General features: G+C 43.3%; 1 protein-coding gene across 2 annotated transcripts in view; it reads right to left on the bottom strand.

The window, feature by feature from the left end:
* sh3pxd2b (SH3 and PX domains 2B) overlaps positions 1 to 16,548 on the bottom strand; it is a 400,707-nt gene that overhangs the window by 371,661 nt on the left and 12,498 nt on the right. For both annotated transcript variants that reach the window (XM_070878439.1, XM_070878440.1), the window contains exon 2: positions 1,384 to 1,464. In XM_070878439.1, coding sequence (XP_070734540.1) covers positions 1,384 to 1,464 — 81 coding nt within the window. The remainder of the gene's footprint in view (positions 1 to 1,383; positions 1,465 to 16,548) is intronic.

The raw sequence follows: 16,548 nt of genomic DNA, 5'->3' as shown, positions 1-16,548 counted from the left end.
AGAGCTCCTTCCGCTGCCTGCGCTTGGCCTCTTCACGCTCTTTGCGTTGAGACTCGAAGAGCTCAACGCTCCTGGATGCACTTTCTCCACCTCGGGCGGTCTTCGGCCAGGGTCTCCCAGGTGTCAGTGGTGATGTCGCACTTTACCAGGGAGGCTTTGAGGGTGTCCTTATAAAGTTTCTATTGTCCTCCTTTGGCTCGTTTACCACGAAGGAGCTCCGCATAAAGCATTTGCTTCGGGAGTCTCGTATGTGGCATGCAAACTATGTGGCCTGCCCAGCGAAGCTGATCGAGTGTGGTCAGTGCTTCAATACTGCGGATGTTAGCCTGGTTGAGGACACTGTCCTCCCAGGGGATTTGCAGGATTTTGTGGAGACATCGTTGGTTATATATCTCCAGCGACTTGAGGTGCCTTCTATACACTGAAGTGTGATGGTGAGAGGAAGGGGAGGGAGAAGCCAGTCTCTCTTTTGTTTGTGTCTTTGTCATTTATCAGATCCAAATTGGTTGGTCAGACACCTCAGACATTAACATATGTGAGGCTGCCACTATGAGAGAAGATGCCATTTCTTCCCTTGATGATGAAGCCATCAAAAACAAGATGGTCAGGTGCACACTGTCAGAATTAGCATCTCCTGGTTAAAGCAGACGGCAGGTATCACTGCCAAACAACATCATAAATAACCCTTTTCTGGCTTTGTGTGGCTGTTCTACTGCTCAATGGATTTTTTTTTAGGCAGGAGTCATGTGAATCTGGCTAAATATTGAAAGCTTTCCCTCGTTCTTTATTTCAGTTCAAACAGTTCCACTGCATGTCAGGTCACTATGATTAGGCAAGACTTAAAGTATAACAGTGAGCATTTATGTTAAAACAACTCAAAGGATCTATGTTATTTTAGTTCAAGAAAAAAAAACACCTTTAAAGCAAAGGTGAAAGTTAATGAATGTGGTGCAACCTAATCTGCGGATCTATTTTTGTTTCCATATTATTTTACTTTTTAATAAACCGGATTCATAACTTTTCACCAGACTCTGCGTCTGGCTGGGTCATATTCTCCATCAGTTTGGAGCGATCCAGAGCAGACAATTGTATTATTTGTGGTAGATAGGTTCATTGTTCTCCCTGAGGCAACATCATCTGCATATTTTGTGCATAAAGTCAAGCTTCAGTTCATAGGACAGAGCCTTGACTATGGAGGCCAACTTTTGTGTTGAATGCAAGTAAAAAGTATTGGGAAGAAGACTGAACTGTAACAATTATGCACATACCTAAAAACTCTTTTAGGATGCCGAGACTATTATTTTAAGTCGGTAATGAAACAGCTAACATAGAACTCTACCTTCTTTCTTTGCTGTTATTCTGTGGGTGTGATCCAAACCTTACCTGCAGATTGAAGAACCTGCTGTAGCGTCTGTAGATGACATCTGTGGAACCACTGGACCATGTAACTTGGATGATGTAAACCTGAAAGAAAAGAAAATTGATCAGGCAAGAATCTTATCTCAGCACGACCATGTGATTTGCTGCTATTATCCCCACCACCACCATCCTCATCAAATCACCCCAACCAAATACCAAATTTGTGTCTTATGTTTCAATGTAAACTATATGAATTAAGTTATGAACAACTCCGCAAGTATTTGACTTAAAATGGATATTTCCCTCCCCACAGTGAAAGTAGCCAGGTGACCTTTTCCAGAGATTTGAGAATGACATTTTCAGGCTACTCAGAGGCGAGGAACGAGTGCCTCAGTCCCCTATATTTGAATGAACATGACTTGTACAGCATATCTCTTCTTGGTGGACCAGGATCTGGAACTCAAGATGGGGCAGAAGTTCCTTAGGGGTTATGCTAGTTCCCCACGGTAACACCAGCAGGAGGCCAGCGGAACTCTTCGGAAAACAGCAGAGACCTATTTGTGCCAAGTCGCCGCAATTTCTTGGAATTTTTGACTTGCCTTGTAAAAGGTGCAACCTCTGCCCACTCGTTACAAGGCAAATATCATCAGAGGCTGCAACTCCCTACACCACAATTCTCAACTGGCTCAGTCAGGACCAGTGCATCTCTGCACGCTGGTATACAGTAAGCTGAGACATATCAACATTCTGATGGCCGGAAGTGCAGTGTAAATCAGGGAAGCTAGATCTCTCAGATCTGCTGCTGAGCTTTGAACATCAGAACCTTCTGGTTACCAATGGAGATCTGCAGCCAGAAAATACTGATTCCATCAGAAAGCCGAAAGGTCATTAATCTGAAGCATCAACTCTGTTTCTCCCTCCACAGATGCTACCTGACCTGCTGAATATTTGCAACATTTTCTGTTTTTCTATCACAACACAATTACTGCATTTAAAAGAAAAGAGCTTTGAAGGAAAATCAACACTGCAGAATTGCACTTTATTTATACTGGCCACAAATTTCCCCAAGAGTTTGTTTTTTTTTGGAGCAACTTGATTTTTCTGGAGTATCTTAAAAATCCCCATTCTGCACATTTAATTTGCGCCAGTGTAAGTGAGTTAGATAGGATTTTTTAAAGTTTTTTTTTAAAGGGGATGTCATCTACGCCTGTTTTAGCCATTTAAGCCAGTTTGGACAGCTAATAGTTGCTCCAAACTAACTTAGGCCAGCGTATGTGGCCATAGAAACATAGAAACATAGAAAATAGGTGCAGGATTAGGACATTCGGCCCTTCGAGCCTGCACCGCCATTCAATAAGATCATGGCTGATCATTCCTTCAGTACCTCTTTCCTGCTTTCTCTCCATACCCTTGATCCCCTTAACCATAAGGACCATATCTAACTCCCTCTTGAATATATCCAACGAACTGGCATGAACAACTCTCTGCGGCAGGGAATTCCACAGGTTAACAACTCTGAGTGAAGAAGTTTCTCTTCATCTCAGTCCTAAACAGCCTGCCCCTTATCCTAAGACTGTGTCCCCCGGTTCTGGACTTCCCCAACATCGGGAACATTCTTCCCGCATCTAGCCTGTCTAGTCCAGTCAGAATCTTATATGTTTCAATGAGATCCCCCCTCATCCTTCTAAACTCCAGTGAATAAAGGCCCAGTTGATCTAGTCTCTTCTCATATGTCATTCCAGCCATCCCTGGAATCAGTCTGGTGAACCTTCGCTGCACTCCCTCAATAGCCAGAACGTCCTTCCTCAGATTTGGAGACCAAAACTGAATACAATATTCCAGGTGGGGCCTCACCAAGGCCCTGTACAATTGCAGCAAGATTTCCCTGCTCCTATAACTCAAATCCCCTTGCTATGAAGGCCATTTGCCTTCTTCACCACCTGCTGTACCTGCATGCCAACTTTCAATGATTAATGAACCATGACACCCAGGTCTTACTGCACCTCCCCTTTTCCTAATCTTCCGCCATTCAGATAATATTCTGCCTTCGTGTTTTTGCCCCCCAAGTGGATAACCTCACATTTATCCACATTATACTCCATCTGCCATGCATTTGCCCACTCGCCTGTCCAAGTCACCCTGCAGCCTCTTAGTGTCCTCCTCACAGATCACACCGCCACCAAGTTTAGTGTCATCTGCAAACTTGGAGATATTACACTCAATTCCATCATCTAAATCATTAATATATATTGTAAAGAGCTGGGGTCCCAGCACTGAGCCCTGCGGCACTCCACTAGTCACTGCCTGCCGTTCTGAAAAGGACCCGTTAATCCCGACTCTCTGCTTCCTGTCTGCCAACCAGTTCTCTATCCATGTCAGTACATTACCCCCAATACCATGTGCTTTGATTTTGCACACCAATCTCTTGTGTGGGACTTTGTCAAAAGCCTTTGAATGTCCAAATACACCACATCCACTGGTTCTCCCTTGTCCACCCTACTAGTTACATCCTCAAAAAATTCCAGAAGGTTTGTCAAGCATGATTTCCCTTTCATAAATCCATGCTGACTTGGACCAATCCTATCACTGCTCTCCAAATGCGCTGCTATTTCATCCTTAATGATCGATTCCAACATTTTCCCCACCACCGATGTCAGGCTAACTGGTCTATAATTACCCGTTTTCTCTCTCCCTCCTTTTTAAAAAAGTGGTGTTACATTAGCAACCCTCCAGTCCATAGGAACTGATCCAGAGTCGATAGACTGTTGGAAAATTATCACCAATGCATCCACTATTTCTAGGGCCACTTCCTTACGTACTCTGGGATGTAGACTATCAGGCTGTGGGGATTTATCGGCCTTCAACCCCATCAATTTCCTTAACACAATTTCCCGCCTAATAAGGATATCCTTCAGTTCCTCCTTCTCACTAGTCCTTCGGACCCCTAGTACATCGGGAAGGTTATTTGTGTCTTCCTTTGTGAAGACAGAACCGAAGTACTTGTTCAATTGGTGTGCCATCTCTTTGTTCCCCATTATAAATTCACCCGAATTCGACTGCAAAGGACCAATGCTTGTCTTCACTAATCTTTTTCTCTTCACATACCTATAGAAGCTTTTGCAGTCATTTTTTATGTTTCCGGCAAGCTTCCTCTCGCACTCTATTTTCCCCCTCTTAATTAAACCCTTTGTCCTCCTCTGCTGTATTCTAAATTTCTCCCAGTCCTCCATTTTGCTACTTTTTCTGGCAAATTTGTATGCCTCTTCCTTGGATTTAACACTTGTGGCCGCACAAAAAACCCTTGCAGCAAGTTAAGAAATCAGCGCAGGTTTGTACATTCTAAAGCACCAAGACTTGCAAAGCACTAAACAAAGCACAAAGCATTCAATAACAAATAAAAAATAGAAGGAAGCGGAGAAGACCTGCACTGCACCTAAAGCACCAAGACTTACAAAGTTTTAAGAAAAGATTAAAAGAAAATAAAGAAACTCTGCAAACACACAATCACAGTAGTTTAAACAACACAAGCAACTACTTACATGTACAAGGCTTTTTCATGTCACTCATTATTTTGCACATTTTTACAGGTCTCCTTCAAAATCATTTTTTAAACCTGTACAGGGATCTCCCTAAAACAAATTAAGTCGAACGATGTTTCCATTCTCTTTCTCCTTCCTCCCCGATCAAAACTCTTCCCCACCCCCCTCCCCCTCCCTTCCCGATCAAAAGTCTCCCCGCACCAACCTGTTTCTTGTAGCCCTCAGCGTGAGAAGGCAGCGGCCGGCCTGTGCGTCAGGCCACTCGGCCCGGGATAAGGTCGGCGAACATCGGGTCGTCCCTTCAGCCAGGGATAGGGGCGGCGAGCATCAGGTCCGGAGCCAGGACAAGCTGGGAGGGCGAGGAGCTACTGCGCATGCATATAGCTGCCAGCTCTGTTTCAGCAGCACATCCCTATCTCCGCCCCCCCACTGCTTTTGCCACACCACGCCAAGGCCTAGGACGTCCAAGGTGCGGGAAGAATACGGAGCTACATTTTCGGCGCTGTTTTGGGAGCAGAAAGTCGGCACCGAAAAAACAGGAGGGGGAAATTTGGGCCCAAAGTAACTCACTGTGCTGATCATAGAATCATAGAAATTTACAGCACGGAAGGAGGCCATTTCGGCCCATCGTGTCCACGCTGGCCGACCAAGAGCTATCCAGCCTAATCCCACTTTCCAGCTCTTGATCCGTAGCCCTGTAGGTTACGTCACTTTAAGTGCACATCCAAGTATCTTCTAAATGTGGCGAGGAATTCTGCCTCTAGCACCCTTTCAGGCAGTGAGTTCCAGACCCCCACTACTCTCTGGGTGAAGAAATGGCCCCTTATAGCTTCTCTAAACCTCCCCCCAATTACTTTAAATCTGTGCCCGCTGGTTGTTGACCCCTCTGCCAAGGGAAACAGGTCCTTCCTATCCACTCTACCCAGGCCCTTCATAATTTATACACCTCAATCAGGTCTCCCCTCAGTCTCTTCTGTTCCAAAGAAAACAGACCCAGCATCTCCAATCTTTCCTCATAGCCAAAATTCTCCAGTCCAGGCAACATTCTTGTAAATCTCCTCCACACCCTTTCCAGTACAATCACAAGATTCCTGTAATTTGGTGACCAGAACTGCACGCAGTACTCCAGCTGCGGCCTAACCAGTGTTTTATACAGTTCAAGCATGACCTCTTTGCTGTTGTATTCCATGCCTCGACTAATAACAGCAAGTATTCCATATGTCTTCTTAACCACCTTATCTACCTGGCCTGAAACCTCAGGGAACTGTGAACCTGCACTCCTACACTTTTCCTCTACACTTTTCAATGCCGTACCATTTAATGTGTATTCCCTTGCCTTGTTAGACCTCCTTAAATGCATTACCTCACACTTATCCGGATTGAATTCCATTTGCCACTGTTCTGCCCACCTGACCAGTACATTGATATCTTCCTGCAATAAGCAACTTTCTTCTTCATTATCAACCACACAGCTTATTTTAGTGTCATCTGCAAACTTCTTAATCATACCCCCAACATTCAAGTCCAGGTCATTGATATACACCACAAAAAGCAAGGGACCCAGCACTGAGCGCTGCAGAATCCCACTGGATACAGCCTTCCAGTCACAAAAACACCCATCAAACATTACCCTTTGAACACAAGAACATAAGAAATAGGAGCAGGAGTAGGACATACAATCCCTCGAGCCTGCTCCGCCATTTAATATGATCATGGCTAATCCGATCATGGACTCAGCTCCACTTCCCTGCCCGCTCCCCATAACCCCTTATTCCCTTATCGGTTAAGAAACTGTCTTTCTCGGTCTTAAATTTATTCAATGTCACAGCTTCCACAGCTCTCTGAGGCAGAAAATTCCACAGATCCACAACCCTCAGAGAAGAAATTCCTCCTCATCTCAGTTTCAAATGGATGGTCCCTTATTCTAAGATTATGCCCCCTGGTTCTAGTCTCCACTATCAGTGGAAACATCCACCTTGTCAAGCCCCCCCATAATCTTATACGTTTCGATAAGATCACCTCTCATTCTTCTGAATTCCAATGAGTGGAGGCCCAACCTACTCAACCTTTCCTCATAAGTCAACCCCCTCATCTCTGGAGTCAACCTAGTGAACCTTCTCTGAACTGCCTCCAAAGCAAGTATATCCTTTCTTAAATATGGAAACCAAAATTGTACACAGTATTCCAGGTGTGGCCTCACCAATACCTTGTATAACTGTAGCAGACTTCCCTGCTTTTATACTTCATCCCATTTGCAATAAAGGCCAAGATTCCATTGGCCTTCCTGATCACTTGCTGTACCTGCAAACTAACCTTTTGTGTTTCATGCACCAGGACCCCCAGATCCCGCTTTACTGCAGCACTATGCCATTTTCTCCATTTAAATAATAATTTGCTCTTCAATTTTTTTTCTGCCAAAGTGCATAACCTCACACTTTCCAACATTATACTCCATCTGCCAAATTTTTGCCCACTCACTTAGCCTGTCTATGTCCTTTTGCTGTTTTTTTGTGTCCTCCTCACACATTGCTTTTCCTCCCATCTTTGTATCGTCAGCAAACTTGGCTACGTTATGCTCGGTCCATTCATCTAAGTCATTAATATATCCAGAATATTAACTCCTATAACTAGGCTGGAGTTTATTAATATCAGAATGATGATGGTTCAGTCATGGATGTAATTAAGAGCAGATTCCAACCACTGCAGTCACTTGTGAATTTGCTGGTGTGTCAGCAGGTAAGATGATTGATTAAATCCCTTCCCACACATGGAGCAGGTGTACTCGCTGATGTAGAATGGGGTTCAATGACTGTGTGAACCTTTACCCACTGATTGTAGCTGAATGGTCTTTCGTCAGTGTGAACTCGCTGATGTGTCTGTAGAATGGACGAGTGAGTGAATCACTACTCACACACTGAGCAGGTGAATAGCCTCTCCCCGCTGTGAATGGTGTGATGTTTTTTCAGGCTGTGTGACTGGTTAAAGCTCTTTCCACATTCAGTGCACTGACTCTGAGCCAATTTTGGATCCAACTTGTCACTTTGCCCTGGATCCCCCATTGGCTATTACTTTTGTGACCAGTCTGCCATGTGGGACCTTATCAAAAGCTTTGCTAAAATCCATATACACTACATCATACATACTGCTTTCATCGACCCTCCTGGTTACCTCCTCGAAAAATTCAATCAAGTTAGTCAGACACGACCGTCCCTTCACAAATCCATGATGATTGTCCTTTATTAATCCATGTCTTTCCAAATGAAGATTTATCCTGTCCCTCAGGATTTTTTCCAATAATTTTCCCACCACCAAGGTTAGGTTGACTGGCCTGTATTACTCGGTCTATCCCTTTCTCCCTTTTTAAACACAGGTACAACATTACCAGTCCTCTGGCACCACACCTGTTGCCAGAGAGGATTGGAAAATGATGGTCAGAGCCTCTGCTATTTCCTCTTTTGCTTCTCTTAACAGCCTGGGATACATTTCATCCAGGCCTGGGATTTATCCACTTTCAAAGCTGCCAAGCCCCTTAATACTTCTTCTATCACTCTTTATCTCGTCTACTATTTCACACTCCTCCTCCCTCATTGCAAAGTTTGCATCGCCCCTCTCTTTTGTGAAAACAGATGCAAAGTATTCATTAAGGACCATACCAATGTCTTCTGCCTCCACACACAGATTACCTTTATGGTCTCTAATAGGCCCCACTCATTCTCTAGTTATCCTCTTGCTCTTAGTGTATTTATAAAACATCTTTGGGTTTTCCCTGATTTTACTTGCCAATATTCTTTCATGCTCTCTTTTTGCTTTCCTGATATCTGTTTTAATTGCACCCCTGCACTTTTTATACTCCTCTAGAGGTTCTGCAATATTGAGTTCTTGGTATCTGTCATAAGCTTCCTTTTTTCTTCATCTTACCCTGTATGTCCTTTGACATCCAGGGGGCTCTAGATTTGTTCGCCCCACCCTTTTTATTTAAAAGGAACATACTTGCTCTGTACCCTCAGGATCGCCTCCTTGAATGCCTCCCACTGCTCTGACTCTGATTTACCAACAAGTAGCCATTTCCAGTCCACTTTGGCCAAATCCTATCTCAGCTCAGCAAAATTGGCTTTACCCCAATTGAGAACTTTTATTCCTGGTCCACCTTTCTCCTTTTCCATAACGACCCTAAATCTTACTGATCACTAGCACTAAAATGCTCTCCTACTGATACCCCTTCCACCTGTCCCTCTTCATTCCCAAAACCAAGTCCAGAACCGCCCCCTCCCTTGTTGGCCTTGTTACATACTGGCTAAAGAAGTTCTCCTGAATGCATTTTAGGAATTCCGCACCCTCTGTACTATTTAGACGACTTTTTTCCCAGTTAATATTAGGGTAATTGAAATCCCCCACTATTACAGCTCTATAGTTTTTGCACTTCGCAACAATTTGCCCACATATTTGTTCTTTTATCTCCCTCTGACTGTTTGGGGGTCTACAGTACACTCCCAGTAGTGTGATCGTCCCTTTTTTGTTCTTCAATTCAACCCATGTGGCCTCGTTTGATAACCCCTCGAACATATCATCCCTTCTCACAGCTGTGATTGTTTCTTTAATTATCCTGACTATTAATTTAATTATCCTTATCCTAACTAACAGCAAAGCAGCCAAACTTTACCTCCAATACATGGATAAGTGAGTGGATTAAAGAGACAGTGCTTGTATGTCAATATGGTTAACCTTGAACACACATTTATCCCAAAACCAAGCAATTTGAAAAAGGATCCCATTAACCGAGAATGGAAACAATAATAGTAACAAATTGTTGGCGTCATTAGTACCAGAGGAAATATTTAAACTCTTAAGTAAATACAGTAAGCAGGTTTACTGGCACGTGGCTCCTAAGTTTGACTATAAACAGCCTGTTCTTGTATCTTATGACTAGACCTAGTAGGTTTACAAGTATCAGCCTTTGGTCATTTTTTCAATACTCTTATTAGATGTGCTGAAACATCTGTGGCACACATGTTGTGAACTGCAGACTGTTGGGTACTTAGCAATGCACCTCAGAGGAAGCATTGTGAATTAAAGCACACTGTTACTTCGCAGAACAGATTGAGAATGTCATTATTGAGAGTACATTAGTAGATTAAAGAGTTAAAACTAATGATTAAAACATCAACTGTTGTAACTGATGATCAACAAATAATCAATCTTTGATATCAATTGGTGAAAATCAATTTCCAGCTTTAATTACAAATCAAGCTCAATAACGTCTGATGGATATCCTGCATGTGGTAATTTTACGAATCTCCATGGAACTGACAAAACAGGATAGTCTGAGCAAAAAGACAGTCTCACACTCAGCAATCATGAGGTCACTGAAACCAGAAAACTTGAAGGAATTTTAAAACCACTGCCACATCCTTTCAGCTTCCAGAAAAGGACGTAATGACCCCTGTGTTGTAATTAGGTGGTCTGAAAAGAAATGAACCCATGACAGACTCTGTCAATAGCTCCCAGTGAGTAACGCGAGAGTAATGGAGATCATCTGTTGGTCAGCAGCCAACTCTCCGCACTGTGACCAGATGATTTTCTTTTGTGGGGAGGAGGGGGGAGTGCTGCAGGGTGGGAAAAAAGAAGAGGCAGGATCACACAAAAGAACATCCTGCCACATACAAAGACTGCTGACAAGGTGCAAAAACCAACATGCTTATACAGTCTCTGGGTGAGAGAAGGAAATTGGAGTCACACTGCAGACTCATTGGAAGTGATGTATCTCTCCATTTATAGATGAAGGATGTTAGTGCTGGAAATTGAAATACTATGGGCACCAACCAAGCCGTTTCCCGACTTGTGGCATGTGGTGAGCACCGTGTCAGCCGTGGCTCAGTTGGTAGCACTCTCGCCTTTGAGTCAGGAGGTTGTGAGTTCAAGTCGCACTCCAGAGACTTGAGCACAAAATCTAGGCAACACTCCAGTGCAGTACTGAGTGCACTGCCAAGAGTTGATGTTAAAGTGAGCCACCCCGCCCCTGCCTTCTCAGGTGAAGGTAAAAGATTCCATGGCACTATGTCGAAAAAGAACTTTCCTGGTGTCCTGGCCAATATTCATCCCTTAAACGGATATCACTAAAATAAAATGATAAACTGGAACACATTGCTGTTTGTGAGACGTTACTGTGTGCAAATTGGCTGCTGCATTGCCTACATACAACATTGACTGATACTTCAAAAGTACTCCATTAATTGTAAAGCATTTGGGATATTCGGAGATTGTGAAAGGTGCAATATAATGCAAATTCTTTCCATTTGAAAATTGAGGATAGCAGGTTCAATGTATTTTTGCAGCATGCAAGGACCCTCAAATTTACCCTAAAATATCAAACACTCCCAAAGCAGGAACAGCAAAATGCAAACTAAAGCTCCCTCTACCGTTGCCACCAAAAGTGCCTTAAACCTAACCTCAGAAAAGTAACCCCCCAATGCAGCATGAATTTTTCACTATCCCACACCAGGCACATTTTAGCTTGATTAAAATTGCCACATCGACTAATATTTGACAAGCCAGACTCATTTCACTTATGAACCTTATAGCCAGTAGAGAACCTTTGCTCAGCTGTGTGACCTGGATTCAAATCCAGATCTGGATTTCAAAGGACACCTTGCAACATCCAGTCAATATTCCCTTATAAGGTTGGATACATTGGGGGAGAAATTCGGTATTGCCCCGTTTGGGGGTGGCAAGAGTCAGGAGACACGAAACTTAGCACCAGCCGCTGAAGTCTCGCCCCTCTCCAGAAATTAGGGTTACTGCCCCCAGAAAGGAAGTGGAGTGCTAAATCAAGTGTACCATTTCCTTCCCGGGGCGCTAATGGGGCAGACGCATCTGTAGCGCTGCTCAGTGGACCTACCTGGACTACCATTGAGCGCGGGTGCTGCACAATCAGCACAGCACTCAGCAGAGTGCCGGGCTGAGCGATCGTGGTCAGAACCCCGCAAAGAAACCGGATCAGCAGCGGCAACAAGAAGATACGTTTTTCTTTTCACTCGGCCACCTCGCTTTTAATTTTCACCCCAGTAGTGGTCGACTGCCCGAGACGCGTCCTCTTCGGTGTTATTGCCCGGCGCTGCTGCAGGGGGCGAAAGTCAATTTCGGGGCCAGGTTGAGTCCTAAATCCTAGACTGGGTGTTGTGTAACGAGAGAGGATTAATTAGCAATCTTGTCATGCGAGGCCCCTTGGGGAAGAGTGACGATAATATGGTAGAATTCTTCATTAAGATGGAGAGTGCCACAGTTAATTCAGAGACTAGGGTCCTGAACTTAAAGAAAGGTAACTTCGATGGTATGAGACGTGAATTGGCTAGGATAGACTGGCAAAGGATACTTTAAGGGTTGACGGTAGATAGGCAATGGCAGACATTTAAAGATCACATGGATGAACTACAACAATTGTACATCCCTGTCTGGCGTAAAAATAAAATGGGGAAGGTGGCTCAACCGTGGCTAACAAGGGAAATTAGGGATAGTGCTAAATCTAAGGAAAAGGCATATAAATTGGCCAGAAAAAGCAGCAAACATAAGGACTGGGAGAAATTTAGAATTCAGCAAAGGAGGACTAAGGGTTTAATTAGGAGGGGGAAAATAGCGTATGAGAGTAAGCTTGCAGGGAACATAAAAACTGACTGCAAAAGCTTCTATAGGTATGTTAAGACAAAAAGATTAGTGAAGACTAAAGTAGGTCCCTTGCAGTCAGAATCAGGTGAATTCATAATGGGAAACAAGGAATTGGCAGACCAATTGAACAAATACTGTGGTTCTGTCTTCACTAAGGAAGACACGAATAACCTCCCGAAAATACTAGGGGGCCGAGGGTCTAGCAAGAAGGAGGAACTGAGGGAAATCCTTATTAGTCAGGAAATGGTGTTAGGGAAATTGAAGGGATTGAAGGCCGATAAATCCTCAGGGCCTGAAAGTCTGCATCCCAGAGTACTTAAGGAAGTGGCCCTAGAAATAGTAGATGCATTGGTGGTCATCTTCCAACAGTCCATGGATTCTGGATCAGTTCTTATGGACTGGAGGGTAGCAAATGTAAACCCAATTTTTAAAAGAGGGAGAGAAAACAGGGAATTATAGACCGATTAGCCTGACATCGGTAGTGGGGAAAATGCTGGAATCAATTATTAAAGATGTAATAGCAGCGCATTTCGAAAGCAGTGACAGGATTGGTCCAAGTCAGCATGGATTTATGAAAGAAAAATCATGCTTGACAAATCTTCTGGAATTTTTTGAGGATGTAACTAGTAGAGTGGATAAGGGAGAAACAGTGGATGTGGTGTATTTGGACGTTCAAAAGGCTTTTGACAAGGTCCCACACAAGAGATTAGTGTGCAAAATTAAGGCACATGGGATTGGAGGTAATGTATTGATGTGGATAGAGAACTGGTTGGCAGACAGGAAGAAAAGAGTGGGAATAAACGGGTCCTTTTCAGAATGGCAGGCAGTGACTAGTGGGGTACCGCAAGGTTCAGTGCTGGGACCCCAGCTTTTTACAATATATATTAATGATTTAGACGAAGGAATTGAATGTAATATCTCCAAGTTTGCAGATGACATTAAGCTGGGTGGCAGTGTGAGCTGTGAGGAGGATGCTAAGAGGCTGCAGGGTGACTTGGACAGGTTAGTTGAGTGGGCAAATGCATGACAGATGCAGTATAATGTGGATAAGTGTGAGATTACCCATTTTGGTGGCAAAAACAGGAAGGCAGATTATCTGAATGGTGACAAATTAGTAAAAGGGGAGATGCAACGAAACCTGGGTGTCATGGTACATCAGTCATTGAAAGTAGGCATGCAGGTACAGCAGGCAGTAAAGAAAGCAAATGGCACGTTGGCCTTCATAGCGAGGGATTTGAGTATAGGAGTAGGGAGGTCTTGCTGCAGTTATACAGGGCCTTGGTGAGGCCTCACTTTGAGTATTGTGTGCAGTTTTGATTTCCTAATCAGAGGAAGGATATTCTTGCTATTGAGGGAGTGCAGCAAAGATTCACCAGACTGATTCCCGGGATGGCAGGACTGACAGATGAAGACAGACTGGATCGACTAGGCTTACATTCACTAGAATTTAGATGAATGAGAGGGAATCTCATAGAAACATATAAAATTCTCACCGGATTGGACAGGTTAGATGCAGGAAGAATGTTCCCACTATTGGGGAAGTCTAGAACCAGAGGTCACAGTCTCAGGATAAGGGGTAAGCCATATAGGACCGAGATGAGGAGAAACTTCTTCACCCAGAGAATTGTGAACCTATGGAATTCTCTACCACAGAAAGTTGTTGAGTCCAGTTCGTTGCATATATTCATAAGGGAGTTAGATGTGGCCCTTACGGCTAAAGGGATCAGCAGGTATGGAGAGAAGGCAGGATTGGGGTACTGCATGATCAGCCATGATCATATTGAATGGTGGTGCAGGCTCGAAGGGCCGAATGGCCGGCTCCTGCACCTATTTTCGATGTTTCTATGCTAATGGGGCGATGACATCATGATCGCCAGGCACAGGAGATCAGGGCGCATAGCCGTAGCACTGCCAATATGGCGGGAGTTGTTAACAGTGCCACACCCGGTCGTTAACTCATTTGGGTCCCGGGAGGCGCAAATGTGCCCAATTTCTTTCCCACTGAATGTTATCCAGATGCAGTATCAATCTCAGGATAGCCATTTGTGAAAGGATCACAGCAAACATAATACCCTATATCAAGCTGCTATTTATGGATCCCTGGTAGCACAAATGGCTTTCACCTCGCCAATTTTTAAATTACTTTCATACTATTATTTTTTCAATTAGGTTTGAACAAACTCTACGTGTGATGTTTATTCTTCAGGTACCATTTGAACGTTAAATAGTTTAATTTCTTAAGAGACACCATGCTATTGTTTTTACCAGCACTGGAAAGACCATTCTGCAAAAAAACTGCGCACTTATCTCTAATAGTATGTTGGCTTATTAAAAAGGAAGATTTATTTGCACCATTATTTATGCGTAAATGGTACAGTAATTTCAGGCGAGGAGCAGAGGCACGGTTAAATGCCAATATTTAAAATTGCTGTCCGAGTTGTGCCGCTCCACCGTTAGCTTTACGATAACAGCATTTCACTGTCTGCTCACCAATGAAATGCCTTGAATATCATGAAGTTGCTGTATTTTTGCGGTAGGTATGAAGTGAACTTGCCACGGAAAGTGAAGTCTGGTCATTAAAAGTATAAGCACCCTATTAACAACGGATAATTGTTCATTACTGCCAATCAACTTCTCTGCTCCTGAACGTTAACTATTACAACCATGGAGTCTCATTCCTTCAGGTATTAATTGTTGGAGATTGTTAAAATGTCAATTAAAAAAATAACTTTCATGTCTTTTTAACCACTCTTTCTATTCCTGATTTAACATTGAATTCACCCACTCTAATTTAAAGTTCCTTCTCCGCCCTTCCTGTTTTATTTCTCAATCCTTCAATTTGATTGGTTAAGGAGATACCTAGTTGCTTGCCCTGTTCACTAAGGTCCCAGATGCCCTCTTTCCCTTGCTGTGCCGATAGCAGCTCACACTTCCAGCAACTTGCCATGCAAAAAAAATGATAACCTAAATGCGAATAGACAAGTCTAACTGACAGCAGATGCTGTTAGATGACCTGATACAGCAAATCCTGGGCTATTAGATGTTCAGTCTTTTCAAACAATTCAGAAAGGTTCGTGGCATTTTAATGAGAATATCTACAAAAACAAATAATGCAACCAGCAATAATTGGCAATTTTATAAGTGTTAAAAGGAACTAGTCAACGACATTCATAGAATATTCAATTTCATCAAATTTACTCATACACAAATGGAATCCATTTATTTCTCCATTTCAATAAAAATCGTCAAATGCAACTGGCTATTCTACATCTATCTATACCACCTGAATACTTGAGACACAGAGCACGATGCTTTTGGAAAACAAAAGAAATCTAATTTTCCTGTAAATAACCCTCAATTTTCCTGTTAACTTTCATTTGATATTAAACATGGTTATTGTCCAGTTATTATAAAACCCTATCTATAAGACAACACCATTTTTATTACCTCAAAAATATTACTTTCAAAAAATCCGGTCCTGAATAAAGGACGAAAAAATTGTTAATTTTAATCGACTGCTGCTTCCTGGGCCTAGAGCCATCTTGTCCTTGGCGCCCCCAGAAAGTGTCAGTAACATGGGCGATGAAAGGGACCCAAGCTCTGCTATTATTTACATGTGTCAGGCAGGGAATGACTGCAGAAGTCCCAGAGCAGAGGGAGTGGTGGTGGTGGTGGGGGAGGAATAAATAGGACATCAGTCCCTATTTTCCAAAGCAATCCCCCCCCCCCCAACAGACAGGATCGTGAAGGAGAATCCCAGCTTTTGGTTTAACTCCATGTGCACAATGCCATGGGAGATCAACTAGTTATATCTAAATGTACTGAAGTCAATCCACTGATAGCCCAGTATGCTTATCCAGTCAGCAGCCAAGCAATAACGGTCGCGATTTTGATCCCTTTTCTGCACTAAACTAGCTATTCTGAGCCAATGCAGCGGGTAGGGAAACTACAAATCCTTTATTCCTCCCACACCAAAGAAATTAATTAAGCC

The sequence above is a fragment of the Pristiophorus japonicus genome, chromosome 4, assembly GCF_044704955.1.
Source record: "Pristiophorus japonicus isolate sPriJap1 chromosome 4, sPriJap1.hap1, whole genome shotgun sequence".
Classification (NCBI taxonomy): domain Eukaryota; kingdom Metazoa; phylum Chordata; class Chondrichthyes; family Pristiophoridae; genus Pristiophorus; species Pristiophorus japonicus.
Note: the sequence above shows the minus strand (reverse complement) of the source record. Positions and strands in the feature narration are given on the sequence as shown.